Source organism: Malaclemys terrapin, chromosome 17 (assembly GCF_027887155.1).
Source record: "Malaclemys terrapin pileata isolate rMalTer1 chromosome 17, rMalTer1.hap1, whole genome shotgun sequence".
NCBI classification, from domain to species: domain Eukaryota; kingdom Metazoa; phylum Chordata; order Testudines; family Emydidae; genus Malaclemys; species Malaclemys terrapin.
This window is the reverse complement of record NC_071521.1, coordinates 3,824,159-3,849,351: the sequence shown is the minus strand read 5'-3', so window position 1 is coordinate 3,849,351 and position 25,193 is coordinate 3,824,159. Positions and strand designations below refer to the sequence as shown.

The 25,193-nt window shown below is 46.6% G+C and overlaps 1 protein-coding gene across 6 annotated transcripts in view; it reads left to right on the top strand.

Annotated features, from left to right (window-relative positions):
• Window positions 1-18,681: 18,681 nt before the first annotated feature.
• The window catches only part of CRB2 (crumbs cell polarity complex component 2), a 63,741-nt gene continuing 57,229 nt past the window's right edge, over window positions 18,682-25,193 (top strand). For 5 of the 6 annotated variants that reach the window (XM_054007234.1, XM_054007233.1, XM_054007236.1 and 2 more), the window contains exon 1: window positions 18,682-18,914. In XM_054007234.1, the coding sequence (XP_053863209.1) occupies window positions 18,833-18,914 (82 nt within the window). In that variant the 5' untranslated portion in view covers window positions 18,682-18,832. The remainder of the gene's footprint in view (window positions 18,915-25,193) is intronic. The other variant, XM_054007232.1, reaches the window with a different exon arrangement.

The following is a 25,193-nucleotide window of genomic DNA, read 5'->3' as shown; positions in this document are numbered from 1 at the left end:
TGCAAGGGAAGCAGCAAACGTTACAGTACAACACTGGCGCTAGGGCTGGGTCCCAGTGCAGCATGAGATGCTATTTCATCAATAAGCAGATGGGAGAAAAGATGCTGTTTTATCACATTGCTTCCAGAGCAACTTGGAATCATCCTCGTTGGAGGAGTAAAGTTAGCTAATCAGAGGGGAGCTGTACCACCCTCCTCCCAGGAGTGGGGAATCTAGGATATGAAATAACCCAAGTACAGAGTGTGATGGGATTGGGAGGGTATGAGGCTACAAATCCTCAACTTTCAGCATTGGGCATGGTATTGTTAGGGTTGATCTCCCAGTGGACAAGTGCTACGCAGATATCCCCCAGTTTTTGTCATATAACTTCTGTCTCCCCGATTCCATTCCTAACAGTTCTTGGGCACATCAGTCCTAGACTGCAAGGACTTGTATTAGTCCAGTCCTGTAGACTAGCTGTATGGTGCCCAGCAGCTTTTGAGAAGTCCTGATGGCCCTAAGTGTCTGATTTTTGAGGGGGCATCCAGGATTTAGTTACATGTATTAAAATAGTGTCCAAAATTTTAGACCCAAATCTCTGAGACTTTCTGATAAGAAATTAGCTACCTTAGAGCACCTACCTGCCTGGGTTGGATTCTCCTGTGTGAGCTGGAGACAAAAAGGTCCCTTTCACAGCACTGAGCTCTCCATCCTACCTCCTCTTATAATGGAGCAGCATGTTTCAGCAGGGAAAAGTGAGTGCAGAACTTCTCTACATTAGTTGCACCAGTGCAACGCTGAACTGCTGAGGATAGTGTGGTAACCGATGTTGGGGTTAGTGGATTCTGAAATTAGAAGCACTGTCATAGCATTTGAGTGTGGTTTGCTTGCCTTGCTTCTTGTGCTTTACTTGGGGGGAAGAATAAGTAGAGACGTGTGTGGATACAAAATTTGTATCCACATCCAATCCATTATCAGCAAAAATGGCCCGCGGATATCTGCATCTGTAGCCACGGATTTGCAGGGCTCTAGGAATAAGCAAATGAAGAGTACTGCCATTGAAGTGTTTTAAATTAAGTAGTATTGGGAGAGTTCTGGTCTGATCCTTTCCCATCCGGTAGGCAGTGGGCTCTGTGCTCCTGGTCACTTCCCAGAGTTAAACTGCTGTTCGAGGTGTCGTCTGGGTCAAAGGCTCCAGTTTTCATGAACACACGTGCTGATGGTTTTTGTTGCAAGCCCTTTGGAAATTTAACCAGTTAGTGAGTTAGCTGTGAGGGCTTAGGGGCTGCTCTCCATCTCAGCATTCATGATCCTTCTTTGGCAGCAGGAGAAAAAAAGAGAAGCCGCAGCCATCTAGATGTTGCTTGTGTTGGGAAGTTAGGGAAATAGGGAGATCTGGAACTGACTTTTCCAGACATGGCCTTGAAGGGTCCTTGAGATTGTCATTTACCCAAAGCAGTGGGGATGTAAAATGTTCAGCTTGGAAAATGTTACCTCAAGTAACGACCTCCATCCGATGTGCAGCTTAATGGCCTGCCTAGCCATGGAGAAGGTGTGTTCTGTGTGTACCTTCTTCCTCAAACCATTGACTGCATCAGTGCATTTCTACCAGGCTGGTTCCAATACACCATTTTCAATGCTGTATCCTCAGTGCATTGCATGCTTTCCTCTCTTTCTAGAAGTGGGTGAGGCCTTGCTTATATTGACATGTCCTGCCGTCCTGGGAGACTCTCTGATTCATGTGAGCCAGCTGCATGAGCAAGAGCTGACAGTGTCCTTGTGCGCAGGAGGGACAGAACCCAGCTAGGTGAAATGATCCTCTGGAACCAGAGTACTGGAAATGTGTCCTGGAGTGTTTAGAAATGAGAGAGACTCCAGAAACAGGAAAAGAGCCCTGGTCCCTACATGCCCCTACGGTGACCCACCTTGTTGAACTTGTTCCCCTTCCTGCCGGGGGAATATGCCCAAATTTGCTTAACATCATCAATATGCCATGAGCCAGAGGCCCCACTTACTGAAGATTGCAGCCCTTCCCCCTCACTTTTAGTACAAGAGAGGCCTGTGGAGACTGCAGAAGAATATGGAGCAGTATATGCTGGGAGGCGTAGTCCCCATAAGCCTCATCTCTGTAGCAAAGATGCAGACAGCCATGAGCCACGTGTGGTAGAACTTCCAGGGCTGTACTTTGTCTGCAGGACATGCTGTGACGGCTCTTGCTCATGGGCCCCAGTTGGATCCATTTGTTCTTCAATTCTGGCTCGGGCAGAACCCCCAGTTGCCCCCCTGAGGGATGAGCATATGCAGAGCATTACATTTGCAGGCCATTTGCCAGCCAGGGTTCAGAGCACAGCACCTGTAATTCAGCTCTAACTGCAGAGCTCCTATTGGTCGTGGCTCAGTTTTTCCTCCATGCTGATTGTTTAGCTTCTCCCATGAAGCCTGCTGTGTGTACCAGGCACCTATGTGATTCAGGGGCTTTCTGCAATGCTGTGAATAGCATTAAACATGCCAGTTTAAAGGGCCACGCTTCTTGGCTGGTGGATCAGAAAATTACCCAGCTGTGCCCTCTAGTGGCTCTGAGTGGCATCTTTCCTGTGATGGTAGTCCCGTGGAAAAAGAAGGAAAATTATTTGGCAGGATTGCTCTGAAGTGCTCATAAACAGTCACACAAATTCCGATAATAAACCCAACTCCAAGATACCCTCTTAGACCAACGCAACATGTCAGATGTCTCTTGCTTCCTGTTAACTCTTTATTGAGGAGACTCTCCTCCTCCCCATCCCTTGCTAGGTTCTCCCCATTAGCCAATCAACATTCACACTATCCTGTCTCCCCATAGGGGCCCCTTAGAAGGATTTGCCTCCGGTGAAGTGGCTGTATGCGGTGGAAGCAGATCAGAGGGGCTTAGAGACTGCCTGGAGTACTTCAGTGAGGTTGCTCATAGGCCAAGAGGCACCTATGTAGTTAGGGGCTGGTTTCTGTAACTCCCCTTAGGGATAACTCAGAAGGAGAGTGGCTCCATCTCCTCTGTGCTGTGCAGAGGTTGCAAGTTGCCCCACAGGATTGCAGGAGCATGTGCTCAACCAGGGCAGGTGCTGTACATTTAAGAGAGTTAAAAAGAGATGGATCCCTTGCTAAAGGTCATACACTCTCTGTTCTGAGTGAATGAAGTATTTTATTGGGTTCTGCACATGGTACACATACTTGGTGGGGACCACTGGTGCCAGGAAGGCCAGGTTATCTCTAACTAGTGGGTAACTATCTCTGGTTCATTTGTGTTCTCTCTAGTCCATCCCCCACAACTCCCTTGGGCCAGTGCAGGATTATTTCCTGATTTTTTTCTGGTGCTGTTTGATCAGACGAAGCCCTCTGGGTTTGTTGCATTTATATCATGGGGATGAAGTGAAACACTGGTGCTGGGGAAGAACCTGTGGGCTCCAAAAACTTATGTGACATGATTGCCATTGATGGATATATACTGAATATACCACCAGACCACCTTAAGGATCTAGCCAGAGATCGATCTGGGTGATGCTCCTTCTTCACAGAGGCCAGGTCTCTTTGGGATTTGCCATGAGAAGGAGGATTTGATCAGAGGAAGTTTTTGCTTTGAGGTCTGATTTCCTGGTGCTTGTGGTCTTACTGTCACAGCATCAGCAGTGTCCCCAGCGTCTCCGTTAATGCAGACTTTCACAGAAACAGCTTATTGTATTAACCAATTGACAAGAATAAACCATCCCTTGTGGTTATGCTCTCTTGAGTCCTGTAGCTGCTACAATCCAAGACAACGATAGTCTCTCACCACAAGATGGCATCTGATAGCTGTCCTTTTCCAGGCATTGGTGCAGCACTGGGGAGAGGTAGACTGCAAACCACTGGCTATGTGTGCATCCTATACATTGCATCAAGCTTTGACCTTCAGCCACAGATGTATTCCAGGCAACTCTTACTACCCAGGCTAATGCTAAAAAAAGCACTATATGGAACGGTCTTGCCCTGTTTATCCCTAAACACTAGAATGCTGTCTGAAATCAAACACCTTCTGTGCTCTGGGGAAGTTGGATGTGGATCTGAGCTCTGCCTCTCCAGCCCATCTCTCCATGGGCTCGCTGTGTTATGAGACTCCAATCCGCCTGCTCCCTCTGGCCCATTGATTCAGACCTCTGTGCCTTCATGTGGGAGTGACTGGTATCCCACTCCAGGCGTTTTGCAATCACAGGATGTGTCAGGTCTAGGGAGGAGGCTGCATGGGTTTATACACGGATAGCACTAATCAGCAGTGATTGGAAATTAGAATGCCGAATATGCCTGGAGAGTACACTGAAGGTTGGTCAGATTGTCCAGAATCAGAGCTTGGTATGGTTTGCCATGCTTTAGCAGTTGCTCTGAGCCTTCAGTTCTCAAACAGGCAAAATTGTTGCTTGGCTTCTGGAGAGTGAGGATTGCAGAAAGGGGGCTTAGATAGTGCCTGGTGCTGGCTGGTTGCAATGGACCGAGTCAGTTTCAGAAGTTAAATCCAGGGGTATTGCAAAAAAAAAAGCCTGACTTTCTTTGTAACTCTCTGTCAGAACGATGTCTGGTTGGTTGGATTTGGTAGTGCAAAGGGGACATCTGGTGGCCAGTTAGAAAAATGATGGTTCTGCATTCTTCAGGGATGTCCTGGGGACTGTTCACTCATCATGTGCAACTCTACTAAGAGATGATCCTGGAAAGCCCCAAACTCTCCACATATTAAACCTTATTTGAGCATCTTCAGTTTGCAAAACTGAGCTGTAGCTCTCTCCAGAAGGGGCTTTCCAGTGAGATTTCAGGCACTGCTGCTGCTGGTGGTCAGGCTGGAAATTCTAAAACTCCAGCCATCTTTGTAGTATTTTGGCATTTCCCTGCTATGGTTGGAAGCAGAAGGGCCTAGGGAGTTAAATTCCTCAGGCTGGCTTTGAGTGGAAGCTCAGGGTGGTTCATTCTTTGTCAGAATTGGCTCATCTGCCCTAATTCCAAGTCCTTTTGCAGCTGAGGGGATGTAATGATTTTCCCTTGCTGGTGCCTGACAAATCCAGAGGGGGAAGGACCTGGGTGCTAGGTGAACTTGGGGTCAAAGGGGTTTGAGATTCTCAGGGGGCAAAAATCAGAAACCAATCGAAGTTGTCTCCAAGGTGACTGCTCTCTTGTGGCCGTATTGTTTATTTGGGGTGAATAGAATTTGTATTCAATCATGAGTCCTCCCTTGGGAGAGTGAGGCTCTCTCCTTTAATGCAGGTGTGGCTAGGAACTCCCAAATTCTAATCACAGCTCTGATACCATATCCTTCTGTGATATTAGGAGGGTCACATCATCGCTATGTGCCTCAGTTTCCCCATCTGTAATAGGGTAATGCTGCACTACCTGTCAGGAGGTTATGGGGTTCGGTGTAGACTTGTACTGCTCTTTGAATGGCAAGTGCTGAGTATTACGATGGTCGGGGGTTGGGATGGTTCGGGTATTTGTTTGCTTGGTGAAAGTCTGAGTGTACAGCTCTTTGAGTTCTTTGGGGGAATGTGCTACATGGAGAATGAAACCAGAAAGAGGATACTTCATACCACCCCCACCCCTCCATTTAATCCAAGCTGCCCATTTTCCTGGCCTGCATCTCTGGCTCTGGGAGTTTCCTGCCTGCTGGGAATAGAGGCTTTGCTGTTCTACTGGGTTTAAGTCTCCCATAATGAGTGTTACGCAGCTGTGTCCTTGGCTCGAACTGTAATACTATGGTAAAGAGCAGATTATGCTGGAGCTGGGCTGCAGCAGCAATGTGGAGGTGGCACAAACCATGACCAGTTCAGGGAGGGTTTTAGCAAGGATGACTAAGGACTTGGCGCTTACGCTTTAGATCACAGATCCTCCCAATTGTTTTCCTCCTATGGAAATGTAGCCGAGCCTAACAAATCAGGGCCTTAACTGATTTACATTAAGGTCCTTTAATTGGACTAAGCTGTTTAATTCCCCATCTGGGGTTTGTGTGCCCTGGGGACCCAGACGGAGCTGGGCTGCTATTTGTGCTGGCAAAGACCAATACCATTTCTGTCCAGAATGCTGAAAAATTAACTTCAGATATCCTCAAAGGCAGGTGCTGGATTAAGGCTTTTTGATTATTATAATGAAGGAAGCAGATGGCCTGACCTGTGCAAGCTTCATTAGCTTAGGCCCAATGTGACCCTAAACAAGCCCTCAGTCCCCAGCAGGCCTATCGGATGCTGTGTCATCCTTTTCCCCAGTGGCCACTGATCGCAGGTTCACCTTTTGCAAGGCGTCGGTCCCCTCCTCCCTTGCTCTGTGTCTCGAATAACAGTGCAGGCAGCGTGAAAGAAGAACAGGCACATGTGGCTTGGCTCTATTTGCAGATGCTTTTGACTGTGGACTAGGTACCTACTTCTCTTTCCCGGGCGGTGCATTTACTGGTAGTTCGTGGCTGGTGTCTGTCTGCACAAGGGCTACGCCCAGTTTTCATAAATTGGAGTGGATTGCAGCAGCCCTTGTGCTTATTTAAGGGGGAAGGTGCCCTGAGACTCGGGTCATATACGATCTTAGTGCGAGCAGGGTATCGGACCTAGAGTCTCTGTGGACTGCACTTGCATATGAAAGATGAGTTCACCGTGTAGAACTGTAGCTGCACGTTAGCCCCTGTCTTGTGTATTAACTGATACAATGTTAAACACTCCATGTAGATCAGGACTGTTGTGTTTTAAAACCAGCTCCCACTGGTCATGGTTTACACTTGGGTTAATGCTGACCGGATGGCACTCTTTCAAACATGACAGTCCTTGACTACCAGGAGAGCTGAGTCACCTCTAACATCATGGTGCTCCAGCAAGATAGAAGTACCCAGTGTAGACCAAGGCCCGGTTCTATTCAGCATGTCCAGAAATGGGTGCTCCTCTTTCAGTCCAACAGAAGAACTTTGTAGAGAGAGATGAGCAAAGAATTCCTCTCTGTAATGAACAGAGGTGAGCCCTTTCCCATTAACTCAACCTGGCCAGGGGATGGGGTGAGCACTAGCGGGAGCCTAAGGAATAAGGAAATCACTCAGCAGGTGGCTATAGTTAGGAGTGGGCAAACTTCAGCCCACGGGCTGGATCCAGCCCGCAAGCTCCTGCTGGGGAGCAGGGTTGGGGGCCACACCACGCGGCTCGGCCCCGCTCTGGCCGGGGCGCTGGGTTGGGGGCCGCACCATGCAGCTCGACTTCACTCCGGCTGGGACAACGAAATCAGGGCCGCACCATGCGGCTCCTGGAAGCCATGGCATGGTCCCGCTCTAGCCGGGGTGCAGGGTCAGGGGCTGCTCCACGCGGCTCCTGGAAGCCGAGGCATGGCCCTGCTCCAGCTCCTACATGCTCCAATGGCCCCCTCCGGTGTTCCAATAGGAGCTGCAAGGGGGTGCCTGCAGATGGGGCACCATGCAGAGCTGCCTGGCCACGCCTCCATGTAGGAGCTGGAAAAGGGACATGCCACTGTTTCCGGGAGCTGCTTGAGGTAAGCGCTGCTTGGAGCCTGCACCTCTGAGCCTCTCCCCACACCCCTGCCCCAGCCCTGATTCCCCCCCCCCCCGCTCTCCAAACCCCTCGGTCTCAGCCCGGAGCACCCTTCTGCACCCCAAACCTCTCATCCCCACCCCAGAGCCCGCACCCCCAGCCAGAACCTGCACCCCTTCCACAGCCCTGATCCCCCTCCCACCCTCCGAACCCCTCGGTCTCAGCCCAGAGCACCCAGCTATGTCCCAATCTTCTCATCCCCAGTCCCACCCCTGAGCCCCCACCCCCAACCAGAGCCCTCACCCCCTCCTGCACTCCAACCCGAATTTTGTGAGCATTCATGGCCCCCATACACTTTCTATTCCCCGATGTGGCCCTCGGGCCAAAAAATTCTGCTATAGCTGAATGTTGAGTCTCTTAGAATAAAGCCCTCCCCTTTTGGCAGAAGTTCTAGTCCTGCGACTTGAATGAATAGTACAGAAAATTTAAGGGGTCTCTCCTCATCCTACTTGGTCTGGAGAACTTCATATCTTGCACCATAAAGAGCCCTCTGCATAAAGGTCCCTATTATTTCCCTGCATGCTGATTTGGGCACTGCTGAGCTCAGATGTGGGACGGGCATGTCGGACTCAAATCACCTAGTTGCTGCTGGAAATTGTCATTTTCATGTTGGAGGGTTGTTCTCTTGGCTTGCTTATCTTGCAGGTGATGAGCAGACTGTAATGAGAAGCAGCATGGTGTAGTGGTCTGTGGACAGGACTGGATTCCAGGAATGCCATAGTTCTAGTCTGGGCTCTGCCACTGGCTTGTTATGTGGCCTTTAGCAAGACAGGGTCCTTTTCTGTAGCCATGCCCCCCACTGCCACAGGAGCTAGCCAGTGGGGAGCTCACTCATGCTCTAGCCGGACTGCAGAAGGAGGATCTAAACAGTTTAGTGACATTGGAAGTCTGAATAACCCCAAAGACTTTTGCTATCTTGGTGATCTGAGCACCCAAGAGCAGGGCAGAATGGAGTATGTCTCTCTTTCAGTATCTTGAGAACTGAGTGACCCTAATTTCAAGAGGTCTGAGCAGTAATAGCTCCTGCTAATGACTGATTCTTCCTTTCCAGGCTTTCATGTCCCGCTGTCAGTTTAACATTGACAATTGCCAGCCAGACCCCTGCCACAATGGCCAGTGTGTGGATGGAATTAATGAGGATGTGTAGCTGCTGAGCAGGTAAGAGCTGGTCTCCGTGCAGCGCATGTCCCATAATCTGACCTTTCTTATACTGCAACTCCAGGTGCGAGAGAGCTTTGCTAGGTGGGTGGGCACAGCTAGTTCCTAGCCCCTTTGTACTATTGTCTTGCACTGCACAGTACCGAGAAGTAGCTTGTTCGCTCCAGTTTAGGGCAGATATGGTCGACTGGTCTGGGAGTTAGGAGACTTGGTTTTTAGTCCCAGCTTTGCTGCTGGTTTCTTGGACAAATCATTGCCCCTCTTTGTGCCTCGGTTTCCCTATCTGTAAATGTGGGATAATGATACTGTCCCCTAGGCATAAAACACGCAGCATGAGAGCATAGCAGCAGCAGCATATTCTGTGTGTTGCCCAGGGGGGTTTGTGTCTCGGGATGGGAGGAACAACCAACCCTCTGGCAGCAGCGGCTAGGAAACATTATTGCCCTGCTTGATGGAGCCTTCTCCAAGAAGGCTTCTGTTCTATTCTCTTCCTGGAATTATCGAACAGCCCAGAGGGCTGTGACTGGTCCAGTTATTTTACTAAGCTCAAAGGGGATGTGGAGCAGCACTTTGCACCATGTACTCTTACAGTTAATGATAAGAATGGCAGCTCTAAGCCTGGCCAATCTGCAGCTCCCCCAGTGCCTGTCCTCCAATCTCTACCCAGTGCAGCTTGAGGCACAGTTCATGTGTAGTGGTCTGGCTGGCAAATGCTCCCAGCTTTCCCATTGCAATAAGGTGCTGTGTGTCACAGCAGGGTCTGTCGGCTCCCTGCAGGTGGAACTCTCCATGCCATATGCATGTTGTGTTAGTGAGGCAGGCTGCATTCCGCCTGCTCCCAATAAAGCTCCCTCTCGCTCTGTTTGCCGGCTTTGAAGGGCAACACCATGAACTGGACATTGATGAGTGTTTGCTTAGCCCCTGTGGAAATGGTGCCAGCTGCTGCAATGCATTTGGGGGCTTTGTGTGTCTGTGCCCCTTTTGGCTGGGAAAGCTGGTTGTGTGATGACTCCAAGAGCACCTGCCTATCTGAGCCTTGCAGGAATGGAGGCACCTGCTCATTCAGGTGCAGTTGCCACCAGGGATTCACAGGCACTGGCTGTGAGCAGCAGGTCAACGACTGTACCAGTGTCCCCAGCCACCCAGCTCAAGAAGCATGTGAGATGGCACTGAAGGTGTCATGGGTGAGTCCCTCTGTTGGTGTGTCTGGAAGATTTTTCTGTCACTTTCTGGGGAATTTAAATACTAGAATAGAAGAACAGACTGCAGTGATACATGTACATGTGTTGTGAGCATGTGTTGGTGTTCGAATGCACACAGATCTTGGACCCACTGCCCCAGTTTGTGTGCATGAGGAAGTAGACTGGTGCCCCACACTCATCCAAGCTCTTTGATGTATATGAGCAAAGTTATTCCCCTGTGTCGAGAGTGACATCCCCGCAGGCTGCACCTGACTGGCTGCTTCGTGTAGCACAAAGCCTGGCTGAGTGGGCAGTGGGAAAGCTGTGACCCACTCACATCAATCCTAGGGAGCAGGCACTGCATGGAGGAGTGGTGGGGTGGTGATTATACATTTTCCCTGGCATTTTAGACAGTGATATTTTTGGCTTTCTTTACTAAGATATTGTGCAGTATTGCTGTGCAGTTTAAAAGCAGTCCCTTTCTATCCAGAGGTGTCTGCATTTCTGTGATAAGTAGAAGTGATGGCTCCTTGCTGTATAAATGTAAAATGATCACATGTTAATTGTTTGCCTAGATTTTGGAAGGATAACTTATTATTGAAGAATAATCTACACAGATTAGGTTAAAAGCCCCTGAGCAAGGAGATTCTGTGATGCAGCACTTGGCGAAGTAACCTGACAACGAAACAAGAGTCAAAAGGGAGTGAAATGAATTCCAGATGGTTATGGTAACTGGGAAGAAACTAATACTGAGATCAAGCTTGAACAAACAGAGCCAGGACACCAGAGATGGAGCTGGGGGCAGGGTGGTCCAGATAAGGATGAAAACAGATGATACATCATTCTTGGAGCACCCCAGGCCCAGGCAGTGAGATGAACCATGTGTTCCTCGGGCTTGGTACTATGGTGGCTAAAGCATATCTCGCTGTGGCTGTGTTCTTCTTTCTGATTTGCACTTGAGCTGTACACAGTATAGTAATATCCCTTGTCTTACATGTGATCTCCTACTTCTCCCTGGGGATGAAGACTCTCAGTATTGCATTCATTGCAGGGTTGCTATTACCTTGGTCAAATCCTCCTTTATTGTCCTTGCCTTTGTTCTCCTGCCATTAAAGATTTCACAAGTGGAACACACCAGTAATGACAAAGGCAATTCACAGGGCTGCTTGACATTCCTCCCAGTCTCATCTGACTCCTCCCTCTTCACATGCCTCATTGTGTGCAGAACATGCTGTGTGGATCATAACATGCCTGCGTTGGCCTGACCTCCTAGGGCTCCATGGAGTCCAGAGCGTTGGTTTTAGCGGTGAAGTCCTGAGATTCTCTTCTAGCTTTGGTGTTACTGATATAGACTGGTTTAATATGGTTGTGTGTGAACAGTATGTTAGTATCCAAAGGCTGAAAGAAGAAACTAGCAGATTCTTGTCACATCAGAAATGGTCCCTTTTGCATGAGCCTTTGGGGCTCTTGGAGCAGGGAATATCTGCCAGCCAGAGCAACTGCTACTTGGGGCATGTGGGCTCTGCCCTAGACGCCCTGTGTGATTGTGGGCAAGTCACTCAGTCTCTCTATGCCTCAGTTCCTGATCTGTAAAATGCGGGGGGTGGGGATTGTGAGGATAAATTTGCTACGTGATTGCAAGGTGCTCAGATACTATGGTATTGGGGGCCATATAAGTGCTTTACCTTGACAGCATGGAATCTTCCAGCATCCCCTCCTGGGTGACCTTTGATACTGGGCCAAACTCTTGGCTGCACCATGTTTTTGGGAGACCCCAGAGGTTTTACAGCCCCACAACTGGCAGTCCCCTCAAACCTAGGCTCATCTTTTGAATGAGACCTGACCAAGTTCCTGACTCCTTGAAATGCCCCTCATTAAGAGCACAGTCATTGGGTGTTTTTTTTTAAACTAGCTTCCCTGATTCTAGTGACAGCTTTCAAACACACAGTATTAGTTTAATAGCTGGTATGTCTTCTATCTGGGACGAGGGGTTGTATCTTCTGCACTTGTAGAGGGATGGATTCTAGAATCTCTCCCATCTGTGACTTCTATGGTCCAGTAGAACTTCCAGCCACCTCCACATGGGCCACTGGGGTGTCCTCTGGAGATCATGGTAATCACTCTTTCTAAATGCTGCCTTGGGATCCCGGGTGCAATTGTAACTCCAGCAGACCCTGGTCGTCAGCAGGCGGGTTTGAACCTGGGAACTCTGGAGCTAAATACTTGAGCCTCTACTACATGAGCTAAAAGTCACATGGCCTTTAATGCTATAGCAGACTCATTAATCTTTAAGTGGCTTTTTCTTCTCTCAATTCTGTTTTGGTGTCTCATAGAGCCCTTTCCCACTCTAACAGCCTGCCTCCTCTCCATTCAGCACCTAAGGTGTTGTGTGGGAAGTGAGGGTGATGCAGCAGGGAACTGCTGTAATGGTATATTGATTAGATAAGCCAGGAGAGGCTTGTAGAGAGAACATATTAATGGCTTCTTAGATAAACATCAAGTTTTTTGAATGTACTGAAATTTTAAACCCCATCTTGGGAGCCAGAGGCATCCCCAATTTCTTTTAGGAAAACTCAGAGCATGGTCCATCCATCTAAATAGGGGGCTTCCACATGCAGGTTTCCCCAGGGTTCGAGCTGGCCCGAGGTCTCCAGGTTCTTATGTGGATTTGCATGAGGTTCTGTGTGAAGACTTGAGGTCAGTCTTGAGTTGAGGTTTTTTAAATTCAATGGTGCATGAGCAGTTCTTGTGAGATTTTGGACCAAAATGGAGAAATCTCTGTTGCCCTGGTCAGTATGAAATCTCTCCTGCTAGTTGTCCTCTTATGGTCAGCTTTATATTAAGGCTCCATTTATTAAGATTTATAAATGATTAATAGATGTTATAAGCATGTTGGAGATTGGAATAATGTCTTACAGATGGGTATAAGGAATCCATTAGCTTGTTGGACTGTAACAATCTGTATACATTGATTAGCCATTTAGTAACACCTGATAAATGGAACCTCAATACAACAATCTGTTGTACTGTTTTCTGTGTTTCCCTTCCTGTTCTCTTGATCCTTCCTGGATCTCTCTTAGCATCTCTGCATTATCACAAAATGTTTCTTTTCTCTTGTTATCTTCCACTTCTGGTTTAGTGGTGAATTCCCCAGCCTCGCCCTCAGTCTCTTCTCTGAGGCTTCTGGATCCAATCTGTCAGAGTGCCACTGAACACAGATAATGACTCTCCCTGGGATGGGAGATCTCTGTGCAGGCCCCAGAGTCCATGACCAGCTGAAGAGAGGCCATCACATGTTTTCCAGAGTGAGGATTGTTCTGTTAGCAACTTTCATGGCTGTTCTGTCTGAATTGCATTTTTATTTATATTAATTTCTCTGATTTGTGGTTTAGGATTTGATTTGAGAGAGAAGCATTGGGCAGCTGCAGGTTACTAGACATGGAACAGAAAATTCCTCAGTGATATGTAGGCAGTTAAAATCCAATCCAGGTCAGGAGTGAATGAAAACTGTCCCTAACTAATGGGTTTATCTTCTGCGTGATAACAATTTAAGTGATTGAGCAGACTTTCCATAAGTGTGGAGAGATTGTGCAGGATTGTGGTGGTGACATGTTCTGTTGTTGTTGGGCCAAGCCATGTACGTGCCCAGCATCCTGCGAGGCATATACAGAATGATTTTTATAGTATCTCTTTTTATATTGCAAGAGGATTCTGTCTGCCACATGCCATGGTAGGCAGTCCTATCATACCATCCCCTCCATAAACTTATCAAGCTCAGTCTTGAAGCCAGTTAGGTTTTTTGCCCCCATTGCTCCCCTTGGGAGGCTGTTCCAGAACTTCACTCCTTTGATGGTTTAAAAACCTTCATCTAATTTCAAGCCTTAACTTGTTGATGGCCAGTTTATGTGCATTTGTTCTTGTGTCCACATTGGTGCTTAACTTAAATAACTCCTCTCCCACCCTGGTATTCATCCCTCTGATGTATTTATATAGAGCAATCATATCTCCCCTCAGCCTTCGTTTGGTTAAGCTAACCATGTTGTTTAGGTAGGTTTTTCCTTTCCTCGGATCATCCACTGAGCCCTTCTCTACATGTGTTCCAGTTCAAATTCATCTTTCGTAAACATGGGAGACCAGAATTGCGCACAGTATTCCAGATGAGGTCTCACTAGTGCCTTGTATAATGGCAATAACACTTCCCTATCTCTACTGGAAATACTGCACCTGATGCATCCTAGGATTTCATTAGCCTTTGGTAGCTCGTAGTCATCCTGTGATCAGCTGATACATCGAGGTCTTTCTCCTCTTCCATCGCTTCCAACTGATATGTGCCCAGCTTATAGCAAAAATTCTTGTTTAGTCCCTAAGTACGTGACCTTGCAATTTGCACTATTAAATTTCATCCCATTTCTACTACACCCCAGTTTTTAAGATCTTCTTGTGTGATATTCTGGTCCACCTCCATATTGGTAATATCTCCCAATTTTGTGTCATCCCCAAATTCTATTAGCGCACTCCCTTTTTTTGCGTGCCAAGGTCATGAATGAAAATATTAAATAAGATCAGTCCCAAGACTGATCCCTGAAGAAGTCCACTAGTAACTTGCCTCCAGCCTGACCGTTCACTTTCTGTATGATCCATTGTAGTCTCCCTTTTTAATCAGTTCCTTGTCCACCTCTCAATTCTCATATTAATCCCCATATTCTCTGGTTTAACTAATAGTTTCCAATGTGGAACTCCGTCAAATGCTTTACTGAAATCCATAAAGCTGTTTGCATTTGACTTTCCTGAGCTGGCTTTGTAGGACTGCTTTCATCTCCCTTAGCCTGGACAGAGGAAGCCATGGTGCACATCCTGTGGTTAAAGCTTGAGACTGGTGGCAGATCCTTAGCAGATAAATTTACACTGCTCCATTGTCTTCAGTGGAGCGACAGAGATTGACACCAGCTGAAGATCTGGGGCTGGCTGTCTCAAAGCCTGGGCTCTGTTCCTGGCTTTGCCAGTTATTCACTATGCAGCCTTGGGCAGGTTGTTTAATCTCTCTAGCCTCATTTTACAGATGAAGTTGAGTCACAATGATAGTCGCCTGCCTCCCAGAGAATTGAGGCTAAACTTTTTGGGTAGGAAATGCTAGAGAAGGACAAAGCATTTATTTTTACTGGATAATGCGATACCTATGGGTGTGTGTCTGCTTAGGCAGATCCCCAAGTGAGCGGCACAATGTTTGAGGGCCTTGGGAAGTTGCCAGTCAGGGAAACTTGGTCCCAAGCCTAATTATGGAGGTTTGTTTCTCGTCTGACAAGTGTGTGAGACCTGGGAGAACGGACCCCTAAGGACTTTGGGAACTTGTTTATTGTTGGCCCACCTAAATCCAAGGACAATCTGATTGCTTAGACTGGGTGGGCCTCTTGGTTCTTGTCTGGTTCTATTATGTTTCTTTGATAAGGTTTTCTCTTCACTCCCTCCATCATCCTTTCCACTCAGTCCCTCCCCATATACACACTTCTTAGACTGCATTAGCCAGGCCCCAGGCATCTGAAAATCTGAACTGGATTTCATTGTCTTGTGGCTTCTGGAATGACCTCTGTGGATACTCTCCCTCTGATACCGCATTTATCGTATTCAGCCAATTAGGCCATGCTGCTGCATTCCTGCAGAGGGAGAATTCCTCTGCTTACTGTGTAAGTGTGTCCTGTTCTCTCTTTCGTGGGTGTTTCACATATCTCTGTGGTTTAACTTTACCAGGAAGGACCTTGAAATACAGAGCATGTGTATTTGTGCTCCTGCAGGATTTTACATCTCTTTTCTTAAAAATGGCTAACTTGAGTAGTCTTTTTTTTTTTTAAATAATAATAATATGGAGATAGGTATATCTCATAGAGCTGGAAGGGACCCTGAAGGATCATCGAGTCCAGCCTCCTGCCTTCACAAGTAATGATTTTGCTCAGAATTCTAAGTGGCCCCCTCAAGGATTGAACTCGCAACCCTGGGTTTAGCAGGCCAATGCTCAAACCACTGAGCTATCCCACCCCCTCTGCAGGAGGATGTCAGTGATCAGTGAATATAGGGGCAGCATGGCTGCAAAAATCCTCAGTATACAGTCATGATGGTGCACCTGATATCATGTGATTATAGGTGGATAAATTCTGCTGTTTACACCAGTGTACTTAGTTGAAGAGAGGACTTGGCCCAGGGTGTGTAAAAACAGGCCAGGGAACGGAAAGGACTAAAGAGAAGGAATTCTGCCTTATAGATTCATAGATTCTAGGACTGGAAGGGACCTCGAGAGGTCATTGAGTCCAGTCCCCTGCCCGCATGGCAGGACCAAATACTGTCTAGACCATCCCAGATAGACATTTATCTAACCTACACTTAAATATCTCCAGAGATGGAGATTGCACCCTTGGAATGCCCCATCTGAAGAAAGCACAGAGGAGAAGCTGAAAAAGGTTTCTGGCCTCGTTTCTCAGACATTCCGAGCAGCCCCAGCACCGATGGAAGCCACTGAGGTAAAGGTGCTCAGGGCTGTTGAAAATCAGGCCAGCTATTTCAGTTTCAGGTTTGAGGAAAAGGAAGTCAGTGCAGAATTTAGAGCTAACACCCCGAGCATACCTGCGCCCGCCCCCTGCTTCCTGTCTGGGGCTAAGATACCAGTGTTCCTCATTTAAAGCCGACTGTTATATGAAATCTTATCTGTCCTGTCTATTCAGTTCTTGGGAGGGCAGGGGGCTATCTACGTAACTCCCATTAGCATTAATTTAATCCAATTATGGTTTGGATTGGAAGATACTAAAAGGTCACAGGTAAGCACGATCTTTCTGACTGCTTCTAATCTCCATCATGAAGCATAGGACACAAGCAGATTTTCCCACCTCTGAAACACTGATAAACCTATAGCAGAAGCTATTGGAGTTGATTCTGTTCTTGGATTACATAGGTGCAACTCTCATTGACTTCAGTAAAAGTTGCCTGAGTGGCACTGAGAAGACAATTCTTGTAGATTTTGTTTAAGCAATTGGTTATTCTCTATATCTGACCAACTGCTAGAGAGAAGTGTCGTTAACCTTCAACCAATGGATTGGTTTTTAACACGCTCTGCAATATTTCCCACTTACTAATGCTCATCAAATGGCATTTTTAAAGTCTTGCTGTTTCACACCACGGGTGAACAGCTGGGGCCAAGTGAAACTAATGGGATAGGTACCCCCTAAAGACTAGAAGGGATACTTGCTCCAGCATGGGGATCACCTGCTGGAGAGGGACAGAAATATTATCTTAATGAATGGTCTTAAAACCCAAGTACTCTATATATCCCAGGTTCACTTCATCCACCACTGGAATGTAGCCATTTTGTGTTGTCTTACTGTAGCATCTTTCATCGAGGGATTTCAGGTCACTTTATGGGCATGCATTGATTAAATCTCCTAGCATCCCTATGCTAAGGAAGGTATCTGGGTACTCCTGTGAAATTGCTCTAATTCCAACACCCATTTAATGGATAAGGGTTTATAGCCAGAGGTTTCAGGACATCAACTTTCTCTACACCAGGACCCTGGCTAGGAATTTGGGATGCCACTGAAAACTAGAATGAGCCGACAGTACAAAGATTTAGGAGCAACAGGATTGGTGGGGTTGTGCAAATACAAACTCTTTCCTTTCTTCACGTGCTCAAATGGTGTAGTTAAAGGGAGGGGTTGAGAAGGCTGCTTCTGACTGGATTTTGCTACACAGTTATTCTGTTAGCGCCCAGATACCATGGTTAGCAGCTCTTTTTCCTTTTTTCCCCCAACTCCCACTGACTTGACTGGGACCAGGATATCATCTCTGCAGGGTGTATTATGCTGGGTCAGCTGGAGCATTGGTTTGATGCAGCAACTCTGATGGGGAAAGACTTCAGCTCCTCCCTTGTTTCACTGTGTTTATTTGCATCACAGTTTATGCTGTTGCTGATTGTTGGGTTAGCAGCTCACAGGCCCCATACAGGTAGCTGCCTTTCCTTTTACTGAGGAGATTGAATACAAACACCAGCATTGTGGAACTGAAATGCTTCGTTAATTTCTGTGTTGTCCTGGGAAAGCATCGAATAGAGTTTGGATTTTGCATCCCTAAATCTCTTTGGGTATGATATAACTGTCTTTGTCCTGATCACTAATACATTCTTGCAGTGCCCATCTAGGGTAGGTAGGTTAATCATTGGTATTACTTTACAGATGAGGAAACTAAGGTTCAGAGATTAAGTGACTTGCCCAAGGCCACAGGAGAAGTTGGTTTTAAAGTTGGGAGGAGAGTTTGGGAGAGCCTGGCCTCCAGTCCCATTCTCACACCACTACACCCACTGTCACAGCCCCCCAAATTTTCATTGAACCTTGCAAAGAAGACCTAGTATCTGAGCAACAGCAAGTATTGGTATAGAATTCTGCCTTCTGGGTTTAGTGTTTGAATCTGGGAGTGCCCTTCACTGCTGTGCAGGAGACTTGGGGCTGACTTGCTTCCCAGGCAGACAGAAAACAGACAAGACATATGTTCTTATGTTCTCTCTTGTTTGGGGCGGGGGAGGGATGGGGAGAAAGTTAATAAAACACCAGCCCTCACCCCCTTCTTTGTACTGTGCTTCCGATCACATGCTTCTCCTCTTTTAACATTCACCTATTGCTTGCCCACCCTACTGCTCTGGGATTTTCCAGGTAATGCTGCAACTAAAGTCTTTAGTTGTCCAGTCCGGTCCATGTGATCCAGGCAGTGTTTTCCTTTCACTCCAACAGCATGAGTAAAGCGTTTCAAAGTGGACAGCGACTCTGTCCACTGTGTTAGTGCTAGTCCCTAAATCAGCAAAGCATGGAGTGAGTGCCACTAATAGGAAAAAAATTCTGAAGTCTGGGATGTTGAGAGAACCTGCATTTACCAACTCCCAGCCACTGTTTCTCTCTTGAGGTTTTTAGGACCGCCACTCTTATGCTTGCCATGGAATTACAGAGAATTCTATCCAGTGCATACCATGCCGCTCTCCTGCTGCCACTCTTCCTTTTGCTTTGGGGTAAGTTTTCATTTTCTGTGTCTGGCTCTTACCCAGTGAATATGCACTAACTTTGGTTAGCAGTCTGAAATTACTTGTCCTTGTGTTAATTGTTATGACAGAAGTGTTGCTTCCACATTCAGTAGCTGTGGAGCTTAGAAACGTCTCCTCTTGAAGATATAAAGGTGTTTCACCGCTTAGGAGTGTGTGTTTATACACAAGAAGGAGACTGTGTGTGTAGTGTGGTGTGTAATTAAGTAGTTTGCTATTGCAGTAACTGTTCTCCCTGACAGACAGCGAGCTGAAAACTTCAGTAGTAAAGTTCTCCTGAACTTCATGTTTATGCTCATGCAGAACAAATGCACAGGAATAGCTTATACTTTCTATTTTAAGTCCATTTGGTGGTGGTGTGGGGCATCCCAGGAGATGAGGAATGTGTGTTTTGTTGGCAGGTAGTTCTGGTACATAATGTAGGAGGAGAAGGGTAGGAGGCAAAAGGTTCTATTTTAGAAACCTTTAACAAATTCGATCCGTTCTGTAAGATACAGAGAGGGATGAGATGCCCAAAGATTGTATCATATTGGTGGGGCTTTTTGGACTTTCTTTCAGAGCTGGGGAATATACCTTTAGAGCTGGGATGAGCCTCTAGAGGTGCATAAGCGGCTCTGCTCCTGGGCTTAAGATACGCTCACACCTGGGTCTAATTTCTTGCATGCTCTGGAAAATAGGCTTCCCTGTTTCTTCTGAAATGGGTGTCTGGGGATCTGCTGGGCCTAGACATCAGGTTTAGTCATCTAGGGATTATAAGGTCATGTCATGTCAGGAACATGCCAAGCCTTTTACTGGGAAGGAAGATGGGGATTGAACTGACCTCCCTAGTCCTCCCCAATACTGCCAGGCCAATGCATGGATAAGGTCCTGTCTCCATTAGGGCAGCAGCAGTCAGTGACAAGGATGCATAGAAGTGAGGGTAAAACACAGAGAACTAGGAAACACAGTTATTGATTTCGGTGTGCCCTTTTCCTGCCGTACTCTATCTAATTGAGCCTTCTAGTTTTATTCACAGCACTAGGACCTATTTCAAGTTTGTTGAAACCTCAGTACTTCTTTCCATGCCCCTAAAAGTTCTACCCCAGTAGCCTTCCTGCATCTACCTTGCTCTGATACTGTTAGACACCTTACCGTTTGAGTTGAACTGTTTTGTTTTTTCCCCCTGAATTTTCTCTCTTCCGTACTAACTTCTTTGTACTAACTTCTTTGTCTGATGCGTTGGCTCCAAGTGCCTGGAATTCCTCTGGCCACAGGGAAGCAGGGGGGGCTGTCTTTTGTGTCCAGTAACCATAGCTACTAGTTTAAAGTGTGAAGCAATTACGATGGCTTTGTGTTGTGCAGAAGGAAGGCCCATTGCATATAGAGAATTGCTCAGTACTGGCTGTCAGGGATGGAATGCTCCTTGGGGATATATGCTGTTTTGCCTTTGCATTGATATCCTCCCTCTCTTGGGCAAGGCCCTTCTTTGGAGCAACAACCTGCAGAAGACATCCCTCTCTCTTTTGTTAGGGTGGGAGTGGGTGCCCTATTTAGAAATCCACTTGTAAAACACAGCACAAGCCAGACACCCAAACTGTTCCCGTTTACAGAGGGAGTTCTGCCAGAAGATTTAATAGTAAATGATTTCCATTTCTGTAACACCTTTCACCTCAGGATTCCCAAGCACGTTATTAAAAAGTCCCTCCTTGCCCTTGTGAGGCAGGTAATTATAATTATCCCCAGTTTACAGATATGGGAAACTGAGGCACAGAGCGGCTGGGTGACTTGCTCAAAGTCACAGAGTAAGAGTGGTTGAGACTAATCCTGGGGTCCAGACTTCCAGTTCCTAGCTGTAACTACTAGACCATTCCGTGAAGCAATCAGACCCGCATTAGCTCCAAGGTCTCACGTCTGGAATAAACTCTGAGGGTAATGATGCCGGATGTCTACATGAGCCCAGTTCTGCTGCTTCCTGGAGTATGGGCAGAGACAGAGTAGCTCTCAGCTAATATTGGTGTAGTTCATTTGGTGTCTTGAAGAGTACATACTGGGAAAGCGGATTTAAAACCCAACTTCCATGTCTTTCTGTCGCATGCAATTAAACAGGCACCTTACTTCACATACCTTTAGTCTGGCAAATGCTTTGGAAACCTATTGTGGAAGGACATTTGCAGGCAAACGTCTCTTCTCTGGGTTTGTTATCTGCTCTAGGGTAGGCTCTTGAGATTAGCTCTGACATACACACAATTTACATCTTAAACACTGTTCAAAGCAATGCTCCCTTTTTAACAGTCTGACTATTGTCTGTGTTGATTGCCAATGTATTTAGATTGGAATTAAAATTAAAGCTTGTGAGCCACTTTGGTTAACTCAATACACAGGAAAACCCCTATTCCAGCGTTTGATCTGTGGAAATGGCTGAGAGATCAGAGAATGTGTAAACCAGGAAGGTCAGCCCAGAGGTGTGTTTATTAAGGGGAAATACTGGGGTGCAATAGGAACTGAAAGATCAAAGAGTTACTAGTGCAGTATATTCAAAACTACCATAAAACATGGATTTATAGCTCTAGCACCCTTCCACAAATCATGGAAACTTGATAATAGAAGTAGTTACATCTTCAGATGCACATTAAACAATAGACAGATGACAGAGACTGGCTTGGCTGTCTGTTTCTGTGTTTATAATGGATTTAATTCCCTGCAGTGCAGTAGCTCTGATTAGCCCTATTAATATTTTGATCCATAATTTTGGCACTGGTCTCCCTGTGGATTCTTACCCAATGCTTGGCACTTCTGTCCAGTGATTTGCTACAAGTCAAAAGGCAGAGAGCCAGGAACGATCACTCTTCTCCTTTGAAGTAGGTAAATACTATTCCCATTTTACAAGGGGAAACTGAGGCACAGTCATTAAGTGACTCTGTGGCTGAGCTGGCAATTCAGCCCAGGCTTTCCGGTGAAAAGTCCTGTGCTTTGGCCTTAAAGTAGCAGTCTACAAATATAATAAACTGATATATTGGCCATTCCCCCAGCCTTTAAAATGCAGCCACCTCTGGAACCTGGCAGCTGTTTAACAGGGCACAGCAAAAGTGCCCTGCAGTTCAAGTCAGGGAGTGAAGCTGTAGCTAATGAGAATTTGGTCAAGCAGGACTCCAAACCGATCTCACTTGCGGAGATTTAGCTCTGTTGACTTCAGTGGAGGTAATCTTGATGTACAGGGGTACTGAAGAGCAGAATCATGCCCATAGTATTTTAATTAGTACTCAAACTGGAATTTGGCTAATGCACTGGGATTGCACCCCTGCTCTGCCAAAAAGCCATTGGCTCTTTGAAAGACCACATGTAGTCAGGCCCTTTGTTTAATGTCTCTTCTGAAAGATGCCTGTAGCAGTGAGGGCTCTTTAGCACGATGCTGGGCCATTGATTCAGTATTGTCTCAGAGAAATTGCCTCCTGAATTGCAGGCACTACTTTTGGATCACACTGGGCTTCCTGTAGAGGTCTCTTGTGCTAGTACCATACCTAGCTTAGCAGAGCCTGTGAGATATGACAAGAGCCTAGGCTGAGGTGGTATGACTGACACTTAGATTCAGCCAGTGGATGGTATTCAACCTGCGTGTTCCCTCCATTTCACTGCAGATTCTCTCCTTTATGTTCTATTTGAACAACAGTACAAAAGCCTGAATAGTTGCTATGGGGAAAATGGGGAGGAAGAATTTTAACCAATCATCACAATCGTTGCAGATTCCCTTCAAATCTCTCTCCTGTGATCTGTCATGTGTAGCAAGTGCCAAGTAAGCCTCAGCTAAACAGGCTGTCCAGCTCCTGGGACACAGAGTGGTCAGTGATGCCATGAAAGCAGATGAATTGTCCAGTTTCTGGCAGTGAGATGACATATGAATGAGACCAGCAAGGTCAAGCAAAAAGTTTATTTGTGAAAGGAGACATTAGTTCAGCAGCACCTCTACTGATCACTGGGGGAACCAACAAAAGAACCGATCACTCTGTTCTGTTCAAGCTGGCATGATCAAGCCCACCTTTTCCTTGTACAAGGCAGGCCCCTCCCTCCCCTTCAGCTCATATGCTGGTTGCTGGTTTTTAATCAAAGTACAGGTTTTTTGGAAAGACTCCAGGCCTGCATCCAATTTGCACAAATCTGAACAGAAGTTACCTATTGAAGTCCATGTGACGGGCTCCCATAAGAACAACACAGGATATGGAATCGTTAAGGCCAAACCAGCAACAGTGCAAATTACATAGCATGTCAGCACTTGGGAAGAATTTCAAGGCCATGTTCTTTGGTGCTTAACTGATTAACGGCAAGAGTTTTGCTTGATTTTTGTCAAGCCCACAGAATTAGAGGTGGCATAGGTTTATTGAGTTATCTCCTCTGTGTCAAGCGTGCCAAGGAGCTTTGGAAGAGCCCAGAATGCACCTTGAAGGTACTCCCAAGGAGCTCTCCTAACAGCCTAGAGTGGCTGCTGTAAGAGTCCCACGTGGTTCCTGAAGGAAGAACCTGATTTTGTTGTGCCCATTGCTGACTTGGGAGGTTGAAGGGAGATCTTCCGCTTTAAAGCTCCTTGCAGGGCTGCCCTGCTTCCTTCCGAGTGAGTGGATCCTGGGAACAGGCCAGAGAGTGTGCCCTTCTGCTAATCCCTTGCACTGACCAGGATAGGGAAAGATCAGTGGAGGTCAGCAGGGATTTACTAATATAAGCACATGCCTTTCTGTTGCTATGGCAACATAACTCTTTCCATTCCTTTATTCACGGGTTCTGTCGCTGTTGTTTTTGCTCTAAGTGTGGCTCTGGTACCTGGGGAGTTTCCCCTTTTACCTTCGGCCTGGGCTTCTTACTGGAGCAGAAAGGGTTGGGTTGATTAGTAGGCACCCATCGTAACTGGTAGAAGTTGCACTGAGTTAGGATTTTCATCATTTCCCTTCTGTCGCTTCCAGGTTTCATCTAGTTCATTTGCTGTCTCTTTGCCACTGGGAGGCCTGTTACTCTCGGCTCCTGGTTGTATCAGGACTTTTTGTCCAATTGCTGAAATGAACAGGGCAGGTGAAATATAATTGAGGGAATATAAAACTTTTGGGTCTGTAGCTTCTGTCCGGAAAGATGGTGATGGTGGAAAGCAAAACTGAAATAATATTAAAGCTAGGGAAATCCACAGATACGATGATGGCCATTCCATGCCCATAAGGTATTTATTCCATGATGCACCAGTGTCCTACATCTTAAATAGTTTTTGTAACAAAGAATAGACATTTTTAAGCATCTAGTAATCTCTTCCTAAAAATCATATTAAAAAAATTGAGTGGAATATGGCTAAATCCCTTTTAGAGCTGTGCACTCAATGTAACAAAGGTGTTGAAGCTGGGAGCTACAGCATATAAACTCCCTGTCCCCCTCCCTCCAGGAAACCTTTGCAATGGGAGGGAGAGCATACATTCCAGTACTTAGCTCTCTTCAGACTCATGTCACATGGAGATGCTATCTGTCTTGTGTGCAGCCCTTGCCAGCAGTTAAAAGCCACATTACAGCCTAGGAGTCTCTGCGCCTGGTGCATTATGTCTCCTCGTCTTTCTGGCAGCCCCCTCCCCTTCCCCCCACTGCCCGGGTGGTGGGCATTGTGCTGTCTCAGTCCAGTGACTTTCTGGGAGGGAAAAGCAGAAAGAGAGGAAAATCAGACCAGTGCTGCTTGGACTCTGAATATTGCCATCCTTTGTGGTCCTTGTATCTCAGGAAGAGTTTGCCTGGGGGTAAGGCAGGAACCCCATTCCCATTGTCAGTACTAGTTCCTCAGTCACACCAGGCATAGTGCCTAGCCCTACGTACCACAGGGACTCCTATTCTGTCCTGTTATGTTTTCTCCTGCTCCCTGAGGCTCTTTGAGGCAACAGATGCCACAACTGGAATGTGTTGAAATGGGTAACTTTCTTGAGCCTGGAGCTGCATGAAAGATTGTGCACTAATGCACTTGGCAGTTTGTCCTGGGGCATCATGTTGTAAAGTCTATTAAATTCAAATAAGATATAAGCAGGGGAATGAAAGTTTGGACGCTTGAGAAGACTGAGTTTTGCTAGCTAGTTGTAACACTTCTAGCACATAAGCGAGATTCTGCATCGTGTATGTGTATAAAATATCAAGCTCTTTACTGCTATAATACCTTTAATCTAAAGTACTCCCAAGTTCTTCACACAGGTTAATTAAACCTCCTGACACCCGTGTGAGGCGCATAGTTGTTTTTTCTATTTTGTAAATGGGTAAACTGAT